The sequence below is a fragment of the Chlorocebus sabaeus genome, chromosome 26, assembly GCF_047675955.1.
Source record: "Chlorocebus sabaeus isolate Y175 chromosome 26, mChlSab1.0.hap1, whole genome shotgun sequence".
NCBI classification, from domain to species: domain Eukaryota; kingdom Metazoa; phylum Chordata; class Mammalia; order Primates; family Cercopithecidae; genus Chlorocebus; species Chlorocebus sabaeus.
Window position 1 is genome coordinate 54,055,117 of NC_132929.1, and position 26,284 is coordinate 54,081,400.

Genomic DNA, 26,284 nt, shown 5'->3' on the forward strand with positions numbered 1-26,284 from the left:
TGTCTGGGATATTCATCAAGACCTGAGATTCCAAGACTGGAGACTCTGGCTGAGCCAGAATTCAGATGTGTCTCCAGCAGTCTGTGACCACTGAAATTACTGTTTAGCTTTCAGCTCCCCATTGACTGTTCTGTGCTGGGCCTTGCAGAGTCTCAATCCACACATTCATAGTTTCGCATTTGGCCAAGGACCTGCAGCAACCTCTGTAAGATTTCTGGGACTCCTTCTCTGAAACTCCATCCTTTCTGAGACTCTGTCACACACATTTTAGCAGCCCTGAGTGGCAGTCTCTGTTTCCTCCACCAAACAACACATCCTCTCGGCTTGGCCTCTTCCTCTGGGTGCTGTCATTGAGGCTTTGGAAACTCCCTACCAGAAAAATGTAGCAGTCACTTCATGTGATTCCCGTCTCTCAGATTGTACCTGGAACTGCCTATTGCCCAATGTCTGAAGACAATTTCTTCATGTATTTCATCCAACTTTGTAGTTGTTTATACTGGGAGACTATCATCAATACAGGTACTCCATCATGGCCACAATTCGAAGTATGATTAATATCATATTCATTCTATTCTAAAAGTAGAGAAGACAAAGACCAACAATTCTAAGAAAAATGGGAAAAAACATATGAAAGTTCAAAGAAAAAGAAATACAAATGCTGCTGACACACAGGAAAAAATGTTTAACTTCACTGATAATAAGAAAGATACAATTTTAGGCCAGGTGCAGTGGCTCACAACTGTAATCCCAGCACTTTAGGAGGCTGAAGTGGGAGGATCACTTGAGGCCACGAAGTGGAGGTGGCAGTGAGGTGAGATGGTGCCACTTGGGGTGACAGAGCAAGATCTTGTCTCAAAAAAAAAAAAAAAGATACAGATATAAACAACATCCTGCAACCTCTACACATGGCCATGATTGCTAACAGGGACCAGATTTGCCTCCCACCTTGAACAACTAGAAAAATGGAACAAAATATATAAAACAACAGTTTTCAGACATTGGAGATAGGTCGAGCAGAACTGTGATCCCTAAAAGAAGGTGAACCCTACAGTGTCCTCGGTTTACTGCCGGTAGCAATTCACAGGCTCCAACACAGAGAGGAGAATCCAAAGTCCAGTGCCATGTACACCACTCTTGAGCTGTTTTCTATTACCTCCAGGTCCTTCAGTCCAGCCCTCCTGGGGTTCTGCCTTGGGAATTGGTGTTGGTGACCAAGAGAATAGAGAGGAACACGCATAGAGCTCTGCATTTAGACTGACATATTCACACTGGGTTCCAGTTTCAGCTGACAGACGGTGAGCACATCGCGAGCCCACTCTGATCCTGTCGCCTAGTTGTGTGATCACCTATTTCCCGTCAAGTGCGAGGCTGGAGAGAAAAGTGCCCACTCTGGCCTGTACACGTTAGGAGCTTAGTAAGCTTAAGCTCTCTTGCTTCTCCACTATCCTAACGTATTAGGGGAAAGACAGAGATGTGGGGAATGGCACCTGGGAGGCTCCAACTGTTTGCTTCACAATCCTATCAATGAAAAATCTGAATTAGGCTTCAGTTTCCCGTCTACAAAATGAGACAGGACAGGAGTGGGTAGGAAGAGGAGGAGCTGGGCTCTGTTGGTTTAAGCTGGGCCCATCTTATTCTGTAACGTGGACTTCAGGGTTCAGCCAAATCCCCAGCCGGGGCTTCGCGTGCTCGGAATGTCTTTTGTCCAAGTCCAAGGCTGTCCAGGGTCGGAGTGGGGAGAAGCAGTTCCCTCATATAACCTGCAGGTGGCACCAGAGCAGCGGGGGAGCTTAGGGTTCCGCTCCAGCCTTCCTGGAGCCCCGGGCAGGGCGGGGGAGGGCGAGGCAGAGGTGGTGCATACCGCTCAGCTGGGCAGCGGCACGGAGCTGTGGGCCAGTCCACACCGTTTAAAATGGACACATGGGTCTTCTGGCTAATTTCCTCTCTTTGGTAAGGTGATCATAAGCTTTATCATCCAAATTCACTTTGGAGAGTGAAAGGCGTACTATAATAATTGCACCGGGACAGCAGATGTAACCTTAGCTGTACCTTGTTGCTGGGTAACTTTGGCCTAGTCTCGCCCTCCTCAGAGCCTGGATGGTCTGAGAACGTATAGTCACCCTACTGTCTGTCACTTTTTCTTCCTTGTTGGTATTCTTTTACCTTTTTTTTTTTTTTCTTTTTAAATACACAGCATTCTCTTTCTCCCAGCACCACTGTTTTTGAAAATGCCCTTGCCTTCAGGATATTTTCTACCAGGAAACATCTGCTTTCACATCTTGAGTCTGAACAGTCTCTCTGAACCCACCCCAAAGGCTGGTTTTAGCTTCCGGTCAGAAGACTCTGTTCGTGGCTTGCCATCCCCATGACTCAAGAATTAAAAGTGTCAGATGTGGAACAGTGACCCTTATCTCAACTTTAGTGACTCTTTGCTAAATTTATTACAGCAAATTTGTATTTGTTTGTTTGTTTGTTTTTTGAGACGGAGTCTTGCTCTGTCGCCCAGGCTGGAGTGCAGTGGGGCAATCCGGTCACTGCAACCTCCGCCTTCCAGTTCAAGTGATTCTCATGCCTCAGCCTCCCAGGTAGCTGGCACTGTAGGCACCCACCGCCATGCCCGGCTGATTTTTGTATTTTTAGAAGAGATGGGGTTTCACCCCATTGGCCAGGCTGGTCAGAAACTCCTGACCTCTGGTGATTTGCCTGCCTCAGCCTCCCTAAGTGCTGGGATTACAGGCATGAGCCACTGTGACTGGCTGTATTCCTATAATTTTGTTCTGAGTGCTCATGTCCTTTGTCTCTTTGAATTTACGTATATTGGTTTATTGAATTGCAAGTAGACAAGTCCCATTAAGCACGATTCTTGTATTTCCAAGATCATCTCATTACTCCATTCAACCCCAAATTAGCATGCCATTTATCCCCTCGTTTCTGAACCTTCTTCACTTAATAGTCTCATAAACATCCATCCATCACTAAAAGGACTTGAATTTTTCTCACTTTCATTTTTAGTTGATTCATTGCTATCCAAGTAATGATTTGTCTGGGGGGAGTCATTAGTAGAGAATTGTGCTCTTAGATTTATTTTTATAGTTGGATTCTGCTAGTTAATATCTCTCTCGTCATTCTCACATTGCAACAAATGACTATGGGTTTCTATCTCAACCTAAAATCTAGGTTAGAAATTTGGTTTTATCTGAATAAGATATTAATAGATAATGTGAGAAAAAACTTAACTTGCTGAAACTGTTCTCAGCTAAGAATGACACTCATGGTCACAAATATGTATGTACGCAAGTGGAAAACTGGGCTGTAAATATATAAACTCTTAGAATAATTATGTTTAGAGATAAGATTTTTCTTTTTTCTTCTTTTTTAGTAAAGTGTATTTGCTATGGTTGGAATGATTGTGTCTCCTCCAAAATTCATGCTGGAACTTAAACCCCAATGTGATAGCATTAACAGATGGAGTCTTTAGGAGATGACTAAGTCATGAGGGAGGAGCCCCCTCATGAGTGGGATTAGTGACCTTATGAAAGGGCTTGAGAGAGCTACCTAGCTCAGTTTTCTTCTTTTGTTTTTCTGTCCTTTCCACCATGTTAGAACACAAAAAGTGCCATCTTGGTGGCACCCAAAACATGGCTAAATCTCACATGATTCCATGGATTCGTTTCACCTGTTATTGAACTTCATATAAATGGAATCATTCCTTATGTGTGCATTTGTGGCTGGCTTCTTTCATTCAACGTAATCCTGTGAGATTTAGCCATGTTTTGGATACTGGTAGTTCTTTATTTTTCTGGTTGTGTAGTTTTCCATATTTCATTTATTACCTTTCTATTTTTGTCTCTAACTCAGTGTCTTGTGGGGTCTACTGGTCCTTTTTAGCTAGATTGATATTGAACATCTTCTTATCAATGGAGCATAGGAAATTTTTAGAAGACAAAAGCCTAATAAATCCAAGCCCCCCAATCTTAAGCCAAACTTCCTTCTCATGCCTGCTTAGTTGCTCTTCTTCATGTGGTATTTTTTCCCTCACAAAACTGATGGAAATTAAGAAACCCAAAAGCTCTTCATCATGTTATCAGCTTAGGGACTCTTGTTATCTGAGTAACAGGGTAGATACTTATAATCTGAAATGTTAAAATAACTATAACAAACATTTATATAGCAATAACTGCTGTTCAAAGTGCTTTATATATATTATTTTCCTCAAAACAACTCTGTGAAATAGACACTATTATTGTCATCCCCACATTTTAGATGGAGATATTGAGGCACAGCAAAACCGTGTAACCTTGCCAAAGTGGTAGAGCCAGGACTTGAACCTGTGTTTTCTGGTTTAAGAGCCTACACCCTTCACCACCACACTATTATGTAGCATGATACTTCCTGTGGTTAAAGTGTTTTATTAGCTTGGGAGTATTTTATGAATAATTTGAATCTTATAAATTTGCTTCAAAGAATACAAGTAAATTGAACTGAAAGATCTAATATAGAATGTGTGGCATTCGAGAATAAATTATAAGACTCTCTGGTTTTAAATAATAATTATTTGCTTATCTTGTGACTTTTGTCGGCAGGGCTGTAATGTGCTTGCTTCATTTTCCTTCTCTTAAATAGGAGGAGATGGGCTCAGAGACAGGCACAATTTATCATAAAATCTGATCACACTTTCCCTCACCATCTGGAAGCTGGAGATAGGTTTGTGAAATCTTGCTTGAGAAAGAGTTGAATGCCACTGGTAGCATAATGAGTTTAAGAAAAATGATTTTACTAGCCAGTTCTGTTGCACAGAGTCCTGCAAGTTTTGGCGATTAACATATGCGATCGACAGTTTTCTCACAAAGATTGTCAGGGTTCTAGAGGAAATTATCTTACAGTTTTATTCTGCTGCTAAAGTGCTATATTTCTTTATCGATGAACTAACTAATTCTTGGTCACTTGTTTTTCTTTAGACATTTCTCTGCCTCTGTATGCGGTGCTTTATGTCTTTTTATGTTCAGCCCCAGGTTTCTTCTTCTAATTGCAAGAAGATCATTGAAATTTTCTCTCTCTCAAACTCCTGGGCTCAAGTGATCCTCCTTCATCTGCCTCCTGAGTAGCTGGCCTTCCAGATGTGCACCACTGAACAGATACACACATATACAACCATACTTATAGACACACAAACATCCACATATATACACAAACACACAGAGATGTACACATATCCACACATACTCATTAGATATACGTTTACACACACAAACACACATGTGCACACACACACATATACACACCTTGTTTCCATCTTCTTCTCAGGACTCGGGGCTCTCAGAGAGTGGAAAGAGTCTTGTACCATGAGTCCAGGATCAACTGTGCAACCTTGCCCAAGTGTCTTCCCTCTTGAGATCTTGTTTATGATAATAAACATCCTTACCCATTTATTAGGGTTATTTTGAAGATAAAACAGAAAGGATAATGGAATGATGGCATGTTGTACAGTTTTAAATAAAAATTAACCTTGACCGAAAAGAGGTCTGGCCTTTGTCCTAGACTCCTGGGGGGTAATCTTCAATGTGTAATGCCTGACAGGAGTATCTTTGCCTGGGGCTCTTGGGTCATAACGGATAGTCTAATAATGAGATTTAGTGTGGGGTCTAGCCAGGTCAGGAAAACCAGCTAAGAGATTTAGAGTCCAGGCTTTAGGTCACCCCTGGAAGGACTGGAAACTGAAAACTGAGAAGATCCATCCACATGGACAATCAAGCATGCCTCTGTGATGAAGTTCCAGTAAACACCTTGAACACTGAGGCTTGAGGGAGCCTCTCTGCCTGGGAATACTCCATGTGTATTGGCACATAGCAAAGCCAGGAGGGTAATGCACGGCTAGACTGAGAAGACTACAATAAATACCTAACTCTTCAATGCTCAGGCATTGAATATCCACAAGCATCAAGACCATCCAGGAAAACATGACCTCACCAAACAAACTAATTAAAGCACCAAGGACCAATCATAGAAAAACAGAGATATGTGACCTTCCAGACAGAGAATTCAAAATAGTGGTTTCAGGGAAACTCAAAGAAATTAAAGATAACACAGAGAAAGAATTTGGAATTCTATCAGTTAAATTTAACAACGAGATTGAAATAATTAAAAAGAATCAAGCAGAAATTCTGGAGATGAAAAATGCAATTGACAATAAATAATGCATCAGAGTCTCTTAATAGTGGAATTGATGAAGCAGAAGAAAAACTTAGTGAGCTTGAAGACAAACTATTTGAAAATACACAATTAGAGGAGACAAAAAATTTAAAAGAACAAAGTCGCCCACAAGATCTAGAAATAGTCTCAAAAGGGCAAAGCCAGGAGTTACTGGCCTTAAAGAGGAAGTGGAGAAATAGAGGTAGAAAGTTTATTCAAAGGGATAATAGCAGAGAATAAATATTCAAGTACAAGAACATTATAGGACACCAAGTAGATTTAACCCAAAGAAAACTACCTGAAGGCATTTAATATTCAAACTTCCAAAGGTCAAGGATAAAGAAAGGATCCTAAAGCAGCAGGAGAAAAGTAACAAATAACGTACAATGGAGCTCCAATGCATCTGGCAGCAGACTTTCAGTGGAACCCTTACAGGCCAGGAGAGAGTGCCATGATATGTGTGATGGGCTGAAGGAAAAAAAAAAAACACCTTTTACCCTGGAATAATATATCCACTGAAAATATCCTTCAAACATGAAGGAGAAATACTTCCCCAGACAAACAAAAGCTGAGGGATTTCACCAACAGCAGACCTATCCTACAAGAAATGCTAAAGGAAAGTCTTCAATCAGAAACAAAAGGACATTCATGAGCAATAAGACATTATCTGAAGGTACAAAACTCACTGGTAATAGTAAGTACACAGAAAAACACAGAGTATTATAACACTGTAATTGTGGTGTGTAAACAACTCTTATCTTAAGTAGAAAGACTAAAAGATGAGGCCGGGCACAGTGGCTCATGCCGGTAATCCCAGCACTTTGGGAGGCCAAGGCAGGCAGATCACGAGTTCAGGTGATTGATACCATCTTGGCTAATACAGTGAAACCGCATCTCTACTAAAAATACAAAAAAAAAAAAAAAAAAAAAAAAAATTAGCTGGGCCTCATGGCATGTGTCTGTAGTCCCAGCTACCTGGCAGGCTGAGGCAGGAGAATCACTTGAACCAGGAGGTGGAGGTTACAGGGTGCCGAGATGGCACCACTGCACTCCAGCCTAAGTGACAGAGTGAGACTGTCTCAAAAAAACGACAACAAAAACTAAAAGATGAACCAAACAAAAATAATAACTACAACAACTTTTCAAGACACAGTGCAATAAGATATAAGTAGAAACAACAAAAAGTTAAAAAGCAGAGGGACAGATTTAAAGTGTTGAGTTTTGGTGAGTTTTCTTTTTGCTTGTTTATTTGTTTGTTCTTTTATGCAAGCAGTGTAAAGTTATCAGTTTAAAACAATGGGTGATAAGATAGTATTGCAAGCCTTGTGGGAACCTCAAAACAAACAAACAAACAAAAAACACTCAATGAATACACAAAAAACCAAAAGCAAGAAGTTAAATCATACCACTAGAGAAAATCATCTTTACAAAAAGGAAGACAGGAAGGAAGGAAAGAAGAAAAAGAAGACCACAACCACCAGAAAACAAATAGCAAAATGGCAAGATTAAGTCCTTACTGATCAATAATAACCTTGAATGTTAATGGACTAAACTTCCAATCAAAACTGTTATGGAAAGAACTGTTAGGAAAAGCAGTTCTCCCCGTCCCCACACACACCATTTTTCATCAACTCTAGATGAGGTAAGGGCCCCCAGATGCCTTAGGCGCAGCATTCTTTGGGGTGAAGTCCCTTCCTGCTCAGAGTCTAAAAACAAGTAGTGACACTGTTTCTGCCTAATAGGCCTTCAGTCTCCAGAGTGGAGAATCTGCCTTTGTGTGGGGTCTTAGTAAGAAAAGCTAGGAGCCAGATCTGATCCTCTCTCACCCTGCTGCAGCCAGGGCGTGTGCATGTAGACTTAGACTCAGCCAACCAAATGCTCTTTCCTTGCACGTGGAAATTTGAGTGAGAAAGGCGGGGAAACAGAGATGGCTGTAGTACCACCAGAGGTCATGGGGTGGGCGGGCTGAACCATTTCTGTTAAGAGACTGTTGTGGTTCTTGGGGCCTTCCTCTTTGTTTCTGGGTTCTTAACTGTTCTCAAGCCTGATCCATCAGCTTCCTTCTATTCTGTCAGTTCCCTGACAGTCTTTCAATAAGTCCCTTTTACTTAAGTTAGCCAGATTAGTTCTCAAGTTTTTAACCAAGAATGCTTCCTGGTGGAACCAAGCCTCTCTCACCCCTGTGGTTTGGCCAACAGAGAAAGGAATGTCTTGGGGGAGCAACCTTGAACTTGGCTTTGTTTCCAGGCTTGGCTCACTGTGGCAGGCTGGTCTTAGGGTACCGCCTCGACTACCAGGGCCCTTCTCAGTGGGATCATTATGCCATATATTGGTCTTAAGTGTGACTTCCTCTCTGTCTCATGTAGGATAGTTGACACTGGCAAGGACCAGCTTCCCAAAATCAAACACACAGGAGACGGCTTCTCTAGGACTCTTTATGAAAAGCTAGTGCCAGTTCTTGTGGTCAAGAGTTGACACAGAGAGTTAGGAACAGAGAGGTAAATGAACCCTTGGGCTCCTGGAAAGTTCCAGCTGTGCCTCCCCACCCTCCCCTGCATCTTTTCTCTTTTGTGTAAATTTCCATTCCTGGTAAAGATGGACATGTAGGGAAACCCATCTTTGTTAATAAAATGTCACCCCCAGAAAATCACTGGAGGGGTTGTGACCTGGAGTTCTGTATCCAGGGGCTTAGTGCACACTTCTCAGGCTGGCATGGAGGTGGTGCTGTTTGCATGTGGTCAGTCTGGACTGATAAAGATGCTTCCAGGGTACTGGATAAGATTCAATAGCTAAATGTCACTTTGCATCTCTGTATTTGGATTAAAGAGGTTAATTATAAGTGAAAAACAGGTGAATTTCACTTCTTTGGAGTGGTGCAGAGGATTTTCTAACACAACACTCAGATGCTATAAAAAGACAAGATTAACAAATTTGATTGCTTAAAAACTTCAAATATCTATAGCAGAAAACAAACAGCAAACTGAGAAGTCTCAACAAAATAATAGTAATAAAATAAATAGACCTTGCTTACAAGGAGCAAGGTCAAAGATATGAAGAATTCAAGATGGCAGGCTAGATGCAGTGGCTCATGCCTGTAATCCCATTTCTTTGGGAGACCGAGGTGGGTGGATCACCTGAGATCAGGAGTTTGAGACCAGCCTGGCCAACATGGTGAAACCCCCTCTCCACTAAAAATATAAAAAATCAGCTGGGCATGGTGGCAGACGCCTGTAATCCCAGCTATTCAGGAGCCTGAGGCAGAAGAATTGCTTGAACCCGGGAGGCAGAGGCTGCAGTGAGCCAAGATCTTGCCACTGTACTCCAGCCTGGGCAACAAGAGCAAAAAAACTCCATCTCAAAAAAAGAATGGAAGATGGCAACAGCAGAGCATTGTATACCTGCCCCACTTCTCCCCACCCTCCATTGCTTTTTTCTAGGCAACCACCTTCAAACTTAACACTTTTAGCTTTTTCTTGTATTTACTTTTCTATTTCCAAAAAGCATTGCTAGACTCTCATTTGTTGATTTTCCAGTTTCGATATTATCTGGAAGGTTGGGATTTAGCACCCTTGCATCACTTCCTGTACATACATTTGTCCCCTCACCTTTCCTCCCAATTTAGTGTTAACATATTTGGATTAAGCCCATATTCTGTGTTTTCATTATTATGGCTGTAAATCTTGATGGCTGAACTAAGTGTTGTAATAAGATGGCTTTTTTTTTTTTTTTTTAGTGTCTCACTCTGTTGCCCCAGTTAGAGTACAGTGGTGCAGTCTCGGCTCACTGCAGCCTCTGCCTCCCAGGTTCAAGTGATTCTCATGCCTCAGCCTCCCAAGTAGCTGGGATTACAGGCACCTGCCACCCCACCCAGCTAATGTTTGTATTTTTAGTAGAGACAGGGTTCTCATGTTGGCCAGGCTGGTCTTGAACTCCTGACCTCAAGTGATTCACCACCTTAGCCTCCGAAAGTGCTGGGATTACAGGTGTGAGCCACCGTGCCCCATCTAGATGGCATTTCTTTTTAAGAACAAGTTTTTTATGTGCTTAGTTTTTGTTGCTTCTCCAGGCCTTCCAGATCCTTTAACAGTTTTGTAAGATGTCTCTTAATCCAGTTTTTCCAAAGGTAATCCCTACCAGATAATCCAGCAGTTCCCTTCTTTTCTGGACCTTCCTCCCAACTCCCTCTGTCCTCCAGTTTAGACTAGATGCTTTCTAGGCCTGCCCCAAAATATTCATGGAGGGTCTTCTTGTTTCTTGGATCCCATGGTACTTTTTTGGGGGGGAGGTATCTTTTTTTTGTTTGTTTTGGTGGAGCACATCCTCAAGTAGCTTTCTGAGAAAGAGTGCATGGAGGTAAATGGTTTGCCCGTCTCAAAGTGTCTTTATTCTTCCCTCACACCTGATTGATATTTTGATTTAATATCAACTTCTGGATTGGAAGTGACTCTTCTTCTGAATGTTGGAGGCATTTTTCTGTTGTCTTCTAGTTTCCAACATTGCTCTGAAGAGGTCCCATCCCATTCTGATTTGAATGTGACCTTTTAAAAAATCTGGAAGCTTTTAGGATTCTCTCTCTCTCTTTGGTTATTTTAAATTTTACAATATATGCCTTGGTCTATTTTAATTTGAGGTAGCACTCATTGGACTGTTTTAATCCAGAAACTTGTGCCCTTCAGTTCTTGAACTGTTGTCGTATTATTTATTTGATAACTTTCTTACATTTTCTCTTTCTGGAATCCTTCATATGCAGCTATTCTCTTACTTTCTTATTTTTAAACATTTTCTACTTTTTCATCTCTATTTTCTTTTCTATTCTTTCTTTTTTCCTTTTTCTTTTCTTTTCTTTTTTTTTTTGAGACAGGGTCTCACTTTGTTGCCCAGGCTGCAGTGCAGTGCCACAATCATGGCTCACTGCAGCCTCGACCTCCCAGCCACAAATGATCCTCCTTCCTCAGCATCCCAAGTAGCTGGGACTACAGGTGTGTCCCACCACACTCAGCTAATTTTTTAATTTTTCATAGAGATGGGGTTCTGCCATGTTGCTCAGGCTGGACTGGAACTCCTAGTCTCCTCCCTCAGCCTCCCAATGCTCTGGGATTACAGGCATGAGCCAGCGTGCCCAGCCATCTCTTTCTATTTTCCAGGAGGTATCTAATTAATCTTTACTTTATAATCCTATTAAATTTTTTATTTTTTTATTGTACTTTTAATTTCTTGAACTTTTTCATTCACTAAATATACATTAAGTGTCTTGCATCTGAAATACTTGGGACCAGAAGTGTTTTAGATTTTGGATTTTTTGGGGGTGAGTGGTATTTGCATTATACTTAGCAGTTCAGAATCCCCAGTCTGAAAGTCCAAAATCTGAAGTGCTCCAAAGAGCATTTCCCCTGAGCGTCATGTTAGTGCTCAAAAGTTTTGGATTTTGGAGCATTTGGATTTTGGGATTGGACATGCTCAACCTGTGCACCTTTTGATCCTATCCTTGTTTCATGGGTACAGTAGGTTCTCTTATCTCTGTTGAGGTTATTACTTACATGGATTTGACTTTTCTCTTCTGTTCCCTGAAATGTTTTTCTTTCCTTTGGGTTATTTTTTTTTTAAATATTTGTTTCATGTTAACAGTTTTCTTGGCCAGGTGGCTCATGCCTGTAATCCCAGCACTTTGGGAGGCCAAGGCAGGCCAGCCTGGCCAACATGGTGAAACTGTATCTCTACTAAAAAAAATGCAAAATATTAGCCAAGTGCGGTGACTGGTGTCTGTAATTGCAGCTGCTCAGAAAGCTGAGGCAGGAGAATCGCTTGAACCCAGGAGGCGGAGGCTGCAGTGAACGGAGATTGCACCATTGTACTCCAGCCTGGGCAACAGAAACTGTGTCTCAAAAAAAAGTTTTCTTAAAATGCATTGGCAGTATTTCATATATAGCAAGGAGATGCAGAGACACCGATTGGGCAGTTTGTGGACTTGGGCAGGACTTTTCCAAGTCACTGCTGAAGGACTGGTTCAGATAGGGCTGTTTTGGGGAGATCCTCTAATGTCAGTATCTGAGGTCATTTTTCTGAGTGATTCAGTTTCCCCAGAGAAGAATCCTCTAGACTTTTCCTGGGAGAGTGTATGTCTGGCTGCAGCATTCCGGCATCCAAGTGAGGAAGGGGCTTGGCGTGTTTCTTACCCTTCGATGTGTAGACTTTTGCTTGTCCTCTTTTCTCTGTAGGTCCTTCTGCCTTGGGCCTTCATCTATGCCCAGTGTTGCTGGGCCAGAGCCTCTTGGTTCACCCTTTCCAGGGAGTGATCCCCGGCCCTCTGCTGGGTGGAGAGGTGGCCGTCACTTGGCTACACAGGGTTTGGGAGGGGATCTAGGGTCTGATCAGTTCTTACAGACTTTCAGCCCACTGTCCTCAGCCTTCCTGGCCCTAAGGCCCTGAGGGGTCCCTGGAAACAGGCTTTTCCGGGCTTCTCCTTCTGGATGGTTCCTCCCTGCAGGCATTTGGCTCTCAGTTTTCATCACTCTACCAAGTCAGCTACTGCCCGGCCATCTGCTTCCCAGCTTCCAGAATCTTGACATCCTTCCTTATCCATCATCACCCCTTATGGATTTATGCCTTGTTTGTTTCCTCTACTGTCATCAGAGTGCAGTTTTGGAAGGGAGCATCAATAAATCTGTCTGCTCAATGTGCCATGTTTTTCTAGAAGTCCACTCACTGTGGGGTTTAAGCAGGGATGTGACCAGGTCCATTAGGGATATAAGAGCAAGGATGCTGGCCTCCAGTAGAGGAGGGATTACTAGGGTGGGGATTGGGATTTGAAGCAGAGAAGAGTTTTGTTTGGTGGTTAAGGACCTAGACTGGCTCGGCATGGTGGCTCACACCTGTAATCCCAGCACTTTGGGAGACTGAGGCAGGCAGATCCCTTGAGGTCAGGAGTTTGAGACCAGCCTGGCCAACATGGTAAAACCCCATCTCTACTAAAAATACAAAATTTAGCTGGACATGGTGGTGCATGCCTATAATCCCAGCTACTCGGGAGGCTGAGGCAGGATAACTGCTTGAACCTGGGAGGTGGAAGTTGCAGTGAACCAAGATCACGCCACTGCAGTTCAGCTTGGGCAACAGAGTAAGACTGTCTTGGGGAAAAAAAAGAACCTAGATTGTGGCCCAGGCTTCTACCTGTGTTGGCACACAAGTTATATTATCCCTTAAGCCTCAAAAAATGGACATCATGATGGGACTGCCTTGTGCATGTGATATGAGGAATAAGTGAGAAAACATGTGCAGTGCTGAGAACCGCACCTGCCACGCAGTAAGCATTTCACACACGCTCACTACTATTCCTTCCACTGTTACCAAGTGATAGATGGGACGGACTTGAACCAGGCAAGTGGCCTGAAGGTGGAGAGGAAGGTGTGTCTCCTTCCCCAGAGAGAGGTAGAGAATGAGAGAATGACTTCAGAAAATCAGAATAGTAGCTGCCGCCACAGCACCCCCAGGGCTTGTTCCCAGCTGCCCCCACCCAGGGTGCCACCCAACACCCTGGCTCTAGGACAGACAGACAGACAGACAAGTCTCTGTCCTCATTCAGCTGCTGGCATGCTTGAGGGACTTGGCTCGGGACCTGGGGTGAGGAGGGGAGGACAGGATGAGAGTCAGAGCCAGCCATGGCCTCCCAGAGCCTTGGCAGTGGGGTGAGCCAGACAGAAGCAGAGCAATCCATGCCTCACCAGTGGAGGGGTGTTTGGGAGGAAGAAGAACCCCATCTTCCCAAGGTCCTTTCACACTTTCACCTTTGCATCCTGGGAGTCAGGCAGCAGGGCCCTCCCAAGGCCCAGGAGGTGGAAGGAAGAGGGTGTGCGGAGGTGGGGAGGGTGGCAGCAGCCTGTCTCCCAGCCTGCAGGCTTTGGTCTCCTTGCTGGGGGTGGGACAGGAGAGAAAGGACGGGCCCCACCCCAGCTGGTTGGGGGACAGAATGAGTGAGATTCACCGAAGTGCCAAATGGTCAGGCAGTGTTCCCAGGACTTGGGGGCACCTCGGAGGCACTCACAGACAACCCCCTCATCCTGGCTGGTCCTGAAGCCCCTTGGCTTCCTGCGCGTAGATGCTTACCCAGCCAGGTAGACCCACAGGGCTGAATCCAGACTCGTTCTTGCTGTGTCCACAGACTCCGTGTCCATCAGGACCTGTGTGTGGGGACCGTGGTAAAGGAGACAGACCTCCAGGTGCCTGTCCTGCAGATCCTCACACCAGGGGGAGACGGACAGATGACAGTTGGGGATGATTGGCACCGAGGCATGCAGTCCTCGTGGGCTGTAGGACTGGGGAGAGGGGCACCAAGCCCTCCTGGGGTCAGGGACAGTGACTCGGAGAAGGAGCCTGCCCTCTAAAGGCTGACGTCTACCCTGAGGAAGAAGGGTGCTAAGTGGAGGGCAGGCTGGGCAGAGGCCGGGGCCACGCGAGTGTAGGGTGGGGCAGAAGAACCCTCAGGAGGTGGCGGGGAGGGGGTGCTGGAGGGTAGCATCTGGAGCTTGTCCAAGAGGGTTGACCTGAAGAACTCTAAGATCCTTTCCTGGCTGACAGGTGCTTTAAGGGACCCTGGGGAGAGGTCACAGCATTTCACTGGTGTCAACTCGGACTTGGGTGGGAGAAGGGGAGGCCCTGGTCCCTGCTTTCCTCGAAGCCAGCATTTCTACAGGGAGAGAGACAGGCTGGGTCACATGTGGGGTCTTTCACTTCACCCCATGGACCCCCCATTCAGTGACTCCATGACCAGATCCCAGGGGTGGCCAGGGGAGCGGGCCCACAGGTCTCTCCTGTCAGTGGTGGGCAGCTCTTTGCAGTCTCGAGGTGAGAGTGAGGTTTCTGACCAGAGTCACCTACTGTCTGCTCTGACCTCTTGTGGGACTGCCCAGCCCCGCTATAATTAGCCTAAGGAGGGGCGTGGAGGGGAAGGGCTGATGGGTTTGGGGATCCGGGTGTGTCGGCAGCGCAGAGGAGCTGGCAGTGAGCCTGCCAGGGGAAGGAAGGGCTGGCTGCTGGCCGCCTGTGTGATTTTTCCCAAGAAGACACTGCTATTTATACCCCTGTAGCTTGGGATCAGCTTCTTGCAGATGAGGACGTGAAGGCCCAAGGCCACACAGCAACTACAGCCAGGCAGAGAATAGAACTTGGGTTTCTGACTCCCAAGACAGCACCTGGGCCTGATTCTGGCAGTGGATTCTGTGAGGGTCGCCTCATGCTCCCGACTTCTCCCACACACCCAGGGTGGGCTGAGAGGTTGTTGTGGCTTCAGCTGCCCAGCAGCAGGCCCACAGGAGCCACATGAGCAACGAGTCAGCACTGGGGCAGCCAGGAAGCAGACGGGCTGGGCTGTAGCCCAGGGACTGTTGGTGCCGGGATGAGGCACATGGGACCCCTCAGCCACGGGATCAGAGGACACCCTGGCTGGGATGGGTGAGCCCCCAGTCTACCTCCTGGAGCCACGGAATGCTAGCGGGAAGGAGGGAGCCCAGGGCCAGCTGAGCCCACCACCCACTGCTGACACTCTGCCCCGGGTGCAGGCCCAGGGAGGCTCAGGGAGCCCCAAGCTGCAGGAGCACTTGGGACACTCCTTTCTCCCCACCAGGCCTTGGCTGCCATGGTTTTGAACTTGTATTTGGGGTGAAGTATTTGAGGCCAGGCTCGCGGCTGAATGGGAGGAGCCCTGCACTGGCGGCAGCTTAGTGAGTAGACACAGCCTGGTGCAGGCAGCCGGGGCCTGGCTTCAGATCCTGGCCATCACGTCCCTCTTGCGTGACCCAGGGCAAGTGACGTATGGGCCCTGAGTGTGTGAGGAGAGATGATGGTAGAGTCTGCCTGGGATGTTGTGAGGAGCAAATGAGAGAGTATGCCCCCAGTACCCGGGACCAGCCTGGCACGTGGTCATCTTGGGCACTAGAACTGCATCCAGCAGCTGCTCATCTGCCAACGCCCGTGTTCGAGGGTCTGTTTCCAGCCAGCATGGGCAGTCTGGGGGATTCCAGGAGGATTCCAGGGTTCTCAGTAGAAGTCTGGTCACCTTGGCTTTCTTCTCTGCAGCTCTGGGCAGAGCCAGGGGCTTGTCACTGGCCAGGGGACTTAGGAGACCACACAGACCACCCACCCCACCCTGGGTCTCCCAGCTGCCAGGCCCGCTCCTCTGAAATCTGGGTTTTGGGATTCCATGGTCTGATCTACCCTCCCAGCCTCTCTCCACACCTGCCTTCAGCGGTCTTGGCCCTGTTTCCAGACCCTTTCATGTTCTCCCAGCCTCTCCACATCTCGGAGTGTCTTTCTCTCCCTGCTGGACTCCAGGATCCATCACCTTTGCCCTTCTTCCCTGTGCAACCCCCCACCTGTCCCAGCCAGGACTGTATGCTCATCCTGGCCCTCTGGCCTGGCACCACCTGGCCTGAGGCCACCCAGACTATAGAACTGGAGGGTTTGTGCCTCCCCATCTCCCCTGCCTGGCTAGAGGCCCCAGGTCCCACGGGTCCTGCCTCCCTCCGTTGCTTCTGCCCAAGCCGTGGCTGCCTGGGTCATCCCCAGCCCTGCATGTCTGCGTGGCTCAATTCTCCCCAGCCACTGCTGCCCCCAGAAGGCCCCAAACCTTCCTCCAGTTCCTCCAGGACAGCAGTGAGCCATAGGCAGTGTGGTCAGCATGCTGGTTAGGGCACTCCTGCTGCTAAGCTGTAGTGGTGTCTGCCTAAGTTCCAGCAGGGGCAGCAGGCTGGTCACGGATCCCAGAAACAATAGCATGGCCAAGGGCTGTACAGAGTGAGGCAGAGGCAGAAGTGAGTGCCAGCCAGGCCTGGGCCGCCCTCCCCAGGGCCCCTACCTTTGTGCTCCCTGCCTCGTGGTGTTGTGTCTGGGCAGCCTTGTCTTTGGCACACTGCAGCAGCAAAAGTGTATGGTGGACACAGATGGCGCCTGCTCATGTCTGCCATTTTCCCCACCACTGCTGCCAGGGAATGCTGGCTGGAGGAAGACAGGAGTGGAGGCCGGAGGCCAGCCCTGTCGGTGGGTGGGGGAAATGGACAGGCACGGCTGCCCTGGGCTCTCTCCCGGGGGTGGCTGCTTTCCAGACCTCGCCCTTCCACAGATGACCCGAGGTCTCTGCCTGGGTGGGGCCATCGGAGGCTCTGTTGTGTCAACTGTGATGTGATGTTCTCTGGATCCTTGTTGGGCCTGGCTCCAGGGTCTGGGCTCAGGGACGGAGGCTGCAGGGTCAGAGGGCAGCGCCACATGAGGGCTTGGCGGTCCAGGAGGCCTTCTGAGGGAAGGGCCCTGGCAGCGTGTGCAGAGGGCTGGGATTGGGGTTGGGATTGTTTAGCCAGCTGGAGTGCCCAGGAGGTGAGATGAGAGAGGCCGGAAGGGCCTGTGCTGCTGGCTGTGGTTGGAGGATCAGCTGAACCGAGCGGGGAGGCTGGAGTTTCCTACAGCTGTAGGGCTCTGTGCCCCCTCCCACCTCTCCTCCTCTCCCGGCCCCACCGAGACTTCTCTGATGGGTCTCACAGGCTGCGCCCCCTCCATCCTCTAGCTGTGGGTGGGGCCCGTGCCTGGATGACCCTCCTGCCAAGGACATCATTGACTTCCCCTCGGTGCCGCCTGGCGTCCTCTATGATGTGAGCCACCAGTGCCGCCTCCAGTATGGGGCCTACTCTGCCTTCTGCGAGGACATGGATGTGAGTGGGGCCGATGTGGGTGTGGGGGTGTGGGGACCCAGCAGGAGGGCTCAGGGGACAGCTCTCACCAGCCCGTGGATGCCAACCTGGGAGTAACCTCGCCTGGCCTGGGCTGCGCCCCCGAGTGATACTGTGAGACGTCAAGTGGCCTGTGGGAGAGGCCAGGGATGGGCGGCCACAGACCCAGCTCTGATTTCTGCATCAACCATGGACCAACTGTGACACTTTGGGCAAGTCCCTTAGCCTCTCTGGAGCTGGCTCATGAGAGGGAAAAGGGACCCCAGTGGGGAGGGTCTATTTATCCTGGAGAAGATTGCCTGAAGTGATCTAACGGGAGTGTTTCCAGAGGAGGGGCTGGGCCGGGAGAGGTGGGGACAGCTGGGGACGGCTCTGAGCAGCGCGGCCCCGGGCACCCCATACCACCACATGGTCCGGGGAGGAAGGTGGGAGCAGGCACACAAGAAGGAACCTCTGGGGGTCAGTGGGCCCCTGCCATGTGGAAGGATGTCCAGGGGACCCTTGGGGACAGGGAGGGGGCAGGGTGGGTGGCGGCACTGGGAGGGGGTGAGGGTATGGCTTATGCCCTCCTCCTTGCAGAATGTCTGCCACACACTCTGGTGCTCTGTGGGGACCACCTGTCACTCCAAGCTGGATGCAGCCAGGGTGTGGGGAGAATAAGGTAGGGGATGTCCCCAGTCCCGGCGGTGGGTGTGTGAGACGCCAGACCTGCTGTGACCGGGCCCTGGGGTCAGCCCCGGCTCACAGTCTTGCTTGTTCTCCTAGCAGAGCCCCTCACTCTCTACAGCCCAAGGCTCCATCTGCAAAGCGGAGGCACTGGGGCCAGGGCTTGATTCCACGATTCCCCAGGGTGTCTTCAGCTGAGTCAGCACATGGGCTGTTTTACTCCCTGCTCAGCTCCTCCCTGTGGCCTGGGTCACAGATGATTGTGATGATTGTGAGGGGGTCTCTCTCACCTTCCATCCTTCCCCTCTGTGCCTTTCGCAGCCTTCCCACCCACCTTGTTCTCACTAGGGTGAGGATGACTGATAGGCTGGGGGGTGGGGTGGCTCTACCTCCATCTGTCACAGTAGTGGTGTCTCAATGGGGAGTGCGTACCCGTGGGCTTCCGGCCCGAGGCCGTGGATGGTGGCTGGAGCGGCTGGTCCATCTGCTCGCGGAGCTGTGGCGTGGGCGTACAGAGCGCCGAGCGGCAGTGCACGCAGCCTACGTGAGTGTGGGGCCCAGGGTACCCTGGGCAATGGGACAGAGGGACCCAGGCAGTCAGCCGATTGCAGGAGCTTGGCTCTGTCCCAGACCCTGGCTCTGAGAAGTGTCTTCATAATGGTCAGTCCGAGTGTCCAGGCCACCTTGAGTCACTTTCAAGCAGTGTTCTGGGGACTGACAGGGTCCCCACTGCTGACCCCTTTCCAGAGAGGGGGACACTGAGGCCCAGAGACTGGAGAGACTCATCAGAGGCCACATGGCAAAGCAGCTGCTGGTTGGAAGGAGGCAGGAGAGGGCAGTGGCGAAGAGCATGGGTCTCAGACCTTAGATGGCTCTGAGTTCGAGTCCTCTGTTCACCCCTTCTCTGGGCCTCCGTTTCCCCGTCTATGTAATAGCAGTGCCCATCCAGTAAAGTTGTAGTCGGGGGCAAATGCAGTTTACGCAGGCCAGGCCCTCAGTTTTGCAGCTCGTCTGTAGTGGGCACTCAGCGGGAGGGGCTTGGTGGCCTCAGAGGCACAACAAAGGTCTGAGATGGACAGGGCAGCATTCAAGGGGTGGCCTGAGGTGAGTGACTTCACCTCTCTGGGCCTCTGTTTCCCTGTCTAAACGGTGGGATGTGAAGATCTGGTGAGATGCAGAGGCCAGTGGTACTGTAGACCTGAGGCACTACCCGGCTAATCTTCACTTCAGGAGGCCACCTGGGGCAGACATGAGGTTCACAGCCAGCCCCACCCAGGGCCCTGTGCTTACCCAAGACTGGCCTGTGGCCCTCCTGCCTCCTGGCCTCCAGGTCTGAGCTGGGTGATGGTCAGCGACCCTGGCTTAGATGCAGAGGGTTTCAGGAGCTGTGCTTGGTCAGACCTCTCAGCTGGCTGGGGCCCTGGGCGCTTCCTTTAGGCCCGGGCTGGGGTACTGCCACCAGGAAGGAGGCTGAGGACTCAAGGGCTCATTAGGATGCTGGTGTCATGGGTCGGAGACTTGGAGCAGTCCCTCCAGCCAGTGCCAGTCATGCCTACAGCTTGTCCCAGCTTCTCAACAGCCCTCTGCAGAGGCAGCCCCAACCTCACTTTACACTGGAGGAAACTGAGGCCCAGAGGGTGGCTCAAGACTTGCCCCCGATCACACAGCAGGTTGGGGGCAGAGCTCAGGCTTCCTGCTGCCACCTCCCCACAGGTCCTTACAAACAGGGAGGGTGTGTCTGGGCCAGAGGGTGGGCAGCCCATGGGAGGAGAGCAGCGTGCACAAAGCTGGGCGGCAGGGATCTCGGGGTGTGGGTGCAGGAGGAAGCCGCTCGCTCTGGGCTGTAGCCATGCAGTAGTATTCACCAGTCCCTCACTGGGGTGCACCCCGGTCCTCCCACAGGCCCAAATACAAAGGGAAATACTGTGTGGGTGAGCGGAAGTGCTTCCGCCTCTGCAACCTACAGGCCTGCCCCGCTGGCCGCCCCTCCTTCCGCCACATCCAGTGCAGCCACTTTGACGCTACGCTTTACGAGGGCCAGCTGCACACATGGGTGCCCGTGGTCAACGACGGTGAGTGCTGCCTCCCTTGGAGACACTGAGGCTCAGAGGGCTGGGGGTGTGTAGGTCCAAGGTTACCCTGTGATGCAAGCAGGAGGCCCAGTCTCCACCCCAAGCCTGGGCCGCTCCCAATGTCCCCTGGGGCTGCTGCTCACCCATCACTAGCTCTCCAGTCTGCAGCCTTGCAGATAGCTACCAGCCCAGCCGGAGCCTCCAGCATGTTGGTGCTGCTTGGGAGCCTCTAGCCTGCTATGGATGTGTGTCACAGAGGGATCTTCTTGGTGGCCTCCACACTCCTGCCCCAGCTGTTGCTGATGGCTCTTCTACTTGGGCCCCCAGTGAACCCCTGCGAGCTGCACTGCCGGCCCTCGAATGAGTACTTTGCCGAGAAGCTGCGGGACGCAGTGGTCGATGGCACCCCCTGCTACCAGGTCCGGGCCAGCAGGGACCTCTGCATCAACGGCATCTGCAAGGTTTGCCTGGTTAGAAGAGGCTCTCCCAGCACCGGCTGCCCCCAGCCCCACTGGTGGGCCTCAGGCTGTCTCCTGGGTCCCTCCTGGTCCTCCTCAGGCCACCCTCCTCATGCTCTACCTTTGGGCTTCCCAGCCCCTACCCTCTATGACCTCTAAGGCAAAGCCCCTACTATGCCTCCTGGCACTGGGGACCCCTCCCAGTCAGGCCTCGCCCCCTGCATCTCCTTGGATGCCTGCACCAGCACCGCCCCAGCCAGGAAACCAAAGCCCAGGCAGTGACTTGACCTCTTGCTGGCTGGCTGACCCCAGGCAGTGGTTTGCTCCCTGACAGAAGGGGTTAAATTAGGTGGCACAGGTGACATGAAGGGCTCTGAGCCCCGAAGAATAGTGCTCAGTATTTGGTAACAATTTCTATTCTTATTTTTAATAACAGCAATGGCCTCTCCTCTTTGCCTATGTCCCCAGCCACCTACTTGTCCCTGCTTCTTGGCTTCTAAGCCTCTGGGGTATCAAGGCCTGGGCTCCGAGGAGGACCAGCAGGGAGGTGCCAACCCCCAGTGCCTTTGACGTTGAAATTCCCTGCACGCGCTGGTCAGGAGCCCGTGGCGCGTCAGATCCCCTGCCTGCCCGTGGCCTTTGCAGAACTCTTTCCTTCTCTTGTCTCATGTGATGCTCACGACATGCCTTTAAGCAAGGGGTGGGTCTCCCCATCTCACATCTGAGGAAACTGAGGCTCAGGGAGGTAGAGAAGTTCACCTGGGTCAGAGGCACAGCTAGGGTGGGGCAGGGCCAGAGAGAGGCCTCCTGACCCCCACTCCCAGCTTTCTCCTCCTGAGCCTGGCTGGCCCCCGGGGCTGGGGCCACAGAGGGCTGGACGCCAGCACCAGGAGCCTCCCCTCCTTGTGTGTTGCAGAACGTGGGCTGTGACTTTGAGATTGACTCCGGTGCTATGGAGGATCGCTGTGGTGTGTGCCACGGCAATGGCTCCACCTGCCACACCGTGAGCGGGACCTTCGAGGAGGCCGAGGGCCTGGGTATGGGGTGGGACTGCTGTGGGGGAGGGGTGTGCTCTTCACCTGGTGACCCCTTCCCCATCTCCCCTGGGCCCCTGTCCTTGGCCTCGTGGTCCCCACCCAGCCTGGAGATGGCTAAGCAGGGAAGCCTTGCTGGGGTGGAATTCTTGCAGGAGTCAGGGGACCCCTGGCCCACGTGCAGAGACATGTCCCCATGGGGAGTCCTCCTGTCCCAGAGACCCCAGGCAGGGCCAACCCGGCTTGTGTGTGGCCCCTGGGCCTTTCAAAGAATGGCAGTCTCCTCCTGAAGCTTCTGAGACCCCCAGCTCCGGGCCCTCACCTCCGGTCTGTTTTGCACACGTTGCTCAAATACTGGCTGTGTGCTAGGTGATGGGGACATGCAGGCAAAGCGCTCAGTCCTGCAGGGGCAGAAGCTTCTGGTGTGACCAGTGCAGTGGAGGGAGGCCCAGAGGACTCTGGGAGCACCGAGGAAGAAGGTCCTGGCCTGGGGAAGTCAGGGAAGGTTTCCTGTAGGAGGTGGAAGTTGAGCTGAATCATAAAGCTCAGAAGTGATGAAAGTGGTCTTCCAAATGGAGGAAGAGCTTGTGCCAGAGCCTGGAGGCAAGAAGAGAAGGCAGGACCAGCTATGGGGCCTTGAATGCCAGGCTGAGCAGCTTAGATTTCATCCCAGTGCAATGTGGTGGATAAAGCACTGGCCCTGGAGGCTGCTCATATCCCAGCAGGACGCTCATGCACGTTACCATCCCTGTCTGCCTCTCTGCTCATCTGTAAAATGGGGATAACAATAGTACCTAGGCTATAGGGCTGTTACCCATGAGCTTACACAAGTGCTGAGAGTAGTGCCTGGCACGTGATGGGTGTGACAGAAGTGAATGAATACAAGCAGGCTGTGTGGGGATGAGGAGGGTGTCCCAGGAGAAAGGCCTGGGCACTTTGTTTTTTTTAGAAAGAGAATTAGTGTAGGGGATGGATACAGCCTTATGATGAGACCAGTTTAGGTCCTCAAGAGGGGGTGACAGGGCATGGCCACGGGGTCAGGATTTGTGGCACCTCTGTGAGGTTTTGGTGACCCACGACACATCTGAGCAATTTTGGGAGCTCAGACTTTAAAGCTAATGGCGAAATCTTTGGCATCAGCAGGCGGAGGCAAGCGGGGAGAGACGTGAGGGAAGCGGGTGGGGATAAGCAACCTTCTCACCCTGGGCACAACCTACCCACAACCCTTGGCTGACAGGGTATGTGGATGTGGGGCTGATCCCAGCCGGCGCACGCGAGATCCGCATCCAGGAGGTGGCCGAGGCTGCCAACTTCCTGGCACTGCGGAGCGAGGACCCAGAGAAGTACTTCCTCAATGGTGGCTGGACCATCCAGTGGAACGGGGACTACCAGGTGGCAGGGACCACCTTCACATATGCACGCAGGGGCAACTGGGAGAACCTCACGTCCCCGGGTCCCACCAACGAGCCTGTCTGGATCCAGGTGCCTGCCTCCCGAGGCCCAGGGTGGGGGAGCAGAGGTGCAGTCCCAGGCTCAGCACCCCTCATGGCAGGTCTCGTCCTGGAGGAGTGAGCCCTGGGTCAGTCACAGAGCCTGGCTCTGAGCCAGGCCCTCCTGCTGTGGCCTCTACCTTGGTTTCCCTATCTTTAAAATGGCCCGATGGTGTAGCTGCAGTTCACAGAGGTGGCTGGGGTTGGCTCCTTTAGGACTGGGTGGATGGAGAAGACACCTCGTGCTCACGGGCTCCTGCCTGCCCACCCAGCTGCTGTTCCAGGAGAGCAACCCCGGGGTGCGCTATGAGTACACCATCCACAGGGAGGCAGGCGGCCATGGTGAGGTCCCGCCACCCGAGTTCTCCTGGCACTATGGGCCCTGGACCAAGTGCACAGTCACCTGCGGCAGAGGTGAGAAGTGGGGCAGGCACAGCCCCGGCGGCAGGGGCTTCATCTCTGGACAGGGACGCTGGCTTCAGCTTCCAGCTCACTGCTGGGCCACCATGGGTTTGGAAGTTGGCTTCTCTGAGCCTCAGTTCCCCATCTGTGAGATGAGGCTGGCAACCGCCCCATGTCCCAGGCGCACTGGGAGGGGAAATGGATGAGGCAGGTGGGTGCTGGCTCGCGGCGCGTGCTCAGTGTGCTCCAGCTCTTGGCGTTCTCCCTCCAGCGGACACAGCTCTCTCTCGATTGTGTCCTTGCTCAGCTCCGGCAGGTCTTGTGCCTGCATTTCTGCTGCGTCCTGGAGACCAGTCCAGTGGCCCCTCACCACCCTGACTTATTTCCCTGAACTATTTATGAAAAGTAGGGCAATTTCTTTAACTCCGACTCTTCCTCCCCATATTTCCCTCAGTCTCCCCCCATGCTCCTCAGTCCCCGCTCTCTTTATCTCCTCCCCACTGCTCCTCGGTCTCCCCTCTGTCCCTCCATCTCCTTCCATACTTCTCAGTCTCCCCCCGTACCCCTCGGTCTCCCTCCTGCCCTCCAGTCCCACCCATGCCCCTCGGTCTTTCTCTCCCCGCTCGGTCTCCCCCGTTGTTCCTTGGTCTCCCCACACCTCAGTTTCCCCCTTTGTCTCTTAGTCCTCCCTTTTCCCCTCAGTCTTCCCATCGTTGACACTCAGTGTCCTCAGGGTCTCAGAATCGGGAATCTGAGATACAGACATTTGAGCATTCCTTAAAATGCTATTATGATGACAAAACGAAAATGGAGAACTGGGCAGATACCTTCCAAAGCTAGGAAACCCATGTTATCTAATACAGCTGTTTATTTTTTTATTTTATTTTATTTTATTTTATTTTATTTTATTTATTTTATTTTATTTTATTTTATTTTATTTTATTTTATTTTATTTTATTTTATTTTATTTTATTTTATTTATTTTATTTTATTTTATTTGAGATGGAGTCTCACTCTGTCACCCAGGCTGGAGTGCAATGGCGCGATCTCAGCTCACTGCAGCCTCCACCTCCCAGGTTCCAGTGATTCTCCTGCCTCAGCCTCCTGAGTAGCTGGGATTTACAGGCACACACAACCAGGGCCCTGCTGATGAGGTAATGGGGTTTGAGGCAGGAAGGGCCTCCCTTCCAGGGTTCTGCTAATCCCAGTGGTGGGGGGTTTCCTGGCCAGCTGGGTCCTGGTGGAAGGGCCTGAGCTAGAGGTGGTTCTGCACAACCCCGCCGCTGCCTCCAACACACACACACACACACACACACACACACACACTCATACACTTCCTTCCTGCAGCCCCAGCTGCTCTCAGCAGTGCTGAGGGCAGAAAATGGGGTGGCCCTGGAGTGTCACCTAGGCTCCCCTCACCAGCTGTGTGGCCTTGGGCTCCATTTCCCTCTCAGGGCCTTCATATGCTGAATAAAGGGGCTGCCAAGCCCCATCCTTGCATAAATGAAGTCTGGGCATGAAGGGCCCAGCACTGCGTGGGCATCGAGGCGATACTCAGGGAAAGCAGCTTTTTCCCCTCTGCCAAAGCCACTGTCATCCCCAATAGCAAGGTCAGGGAGAGGGCCTGGGGTCAACCCTGCCAGTCCAAGGAATTCAGAAGCTGTGGTTTGAGGAGCTGTGGCCCCTGTGCTATTGGCTGTCTGCTCCCTACCCCTAGGACAGAGTCCTCAGCCAGGGCCCTCAAGCTGGCATTCGGGGCCCCCTGCAATCTCCCCGGTCTGCCTTCTCCCCTTGTCCAATACAGCCTTCTCTATCTGCACTGGCTCCTGGGCAGCCCTCATTCAGGCTCAGAGTGGCCCCTGCCATGCCTCGCTACCCTGCCTCTAGCAGGGGTGGCCTTCCTGCCTCAAACCGCATTACCTCAAGGCCCAGTGGCAGTGCCCCCACTCTGTCCTGCCTGCCCTCAGCATGCACCTAGCCAGCATCTCAGAGTGCTCCTGTGTGTCGCCTAAGCTGGGTGCTGGCACCATCTCTCTCACCTTCAGGGTTAGGGCTGGCCAGAGGGAGCAGGGTGGTTATGATCCCCGGGGATGAGGACCAGATGGGGCAGAGAACAGGAACTGAGGCGCCTGGCAGCCTAGAACCAAGGATGGATGGCCCAGGAGGCTCTGGGTTTGCAAGGTCTCCCAGGGGGGTTGTGAGTGAGCTGCAGGGAGTGGGCAACGGGGGCTGGTTAGGTGGCTGAACTAGAAGCTGTCCTAA

General features: G+C 50.9%; 2 protein-coding genes across 2 annotated transcripts; both read left to right on the forward strand.

The window, feature by feature from the left end:
• The first annotated feature begins 1,825 nt into the window (after positions 1–1,825).
• Positions 1,826–19,077, forward strand: LOC140710503 (A disintegrin and metalloproteinase with thrombospondin motifs 7-like). Its single transcript, XM_073012363.1, has 3 exons — positions 1,826–1,950; positions 17,738–17,882; positions 18,480–19,077. Exons 1-3 carry the CDS (start codon positions 1,913–1,915, stop codon positions 18,558–18,560), a joined length of 264 nt encoding a protein of 87 aa, XP_072868464.1. The 5' UTR covers positions 1,826–1,912; the 3' UTR covers positions 18,561–19,077.
• Positions 18,823–24,996, forward strand: LOC103246061 (A disintegrin and metalloproteinase with thrombospondin motifs 7-like). Its single transcript, XM_073011967.1, is given in 8 exon segments — positions 18,823–18,837; positions 18,974–19,110; positions 20,469–20,638; positions 20,966–21,099; positions 22,013–22,133; positions 23,368–23,652; positions 23,655–23,822; positions 23,825–24,996. Coding segments are annotated over 8 exon segments (1,434 nt in total). The 3' UTR covers positions 24,229–24,996.
• Positions 24,997–26,284: the final 1,288 nt, after the last annotated feature.

Bases quoted from the DNA above. Each gene is read 5' to 3' on its own strand.
- LOC140710503 (XM_073012363.1), top strand. From the start codon at position 1,913: ATGGACACATGGGTCTTCTGGCTAATTTCCTCTCTTTG. The intron at 1,951-17,737 runs GTAAGGTGATCA...TCCATCCTCTAG, and splicing joins TGGCTAATTTCCTCTCTTTG to CTGTGGGTGGGGCCCGTGCC. The intron at 17,883-18,479 runs GTGAGTGGGGCC...TCCTCCTTGCAG, and splicing joins CCTTCTGCGAGGACATGGAT to AATGTCTGCCACACACTCTG.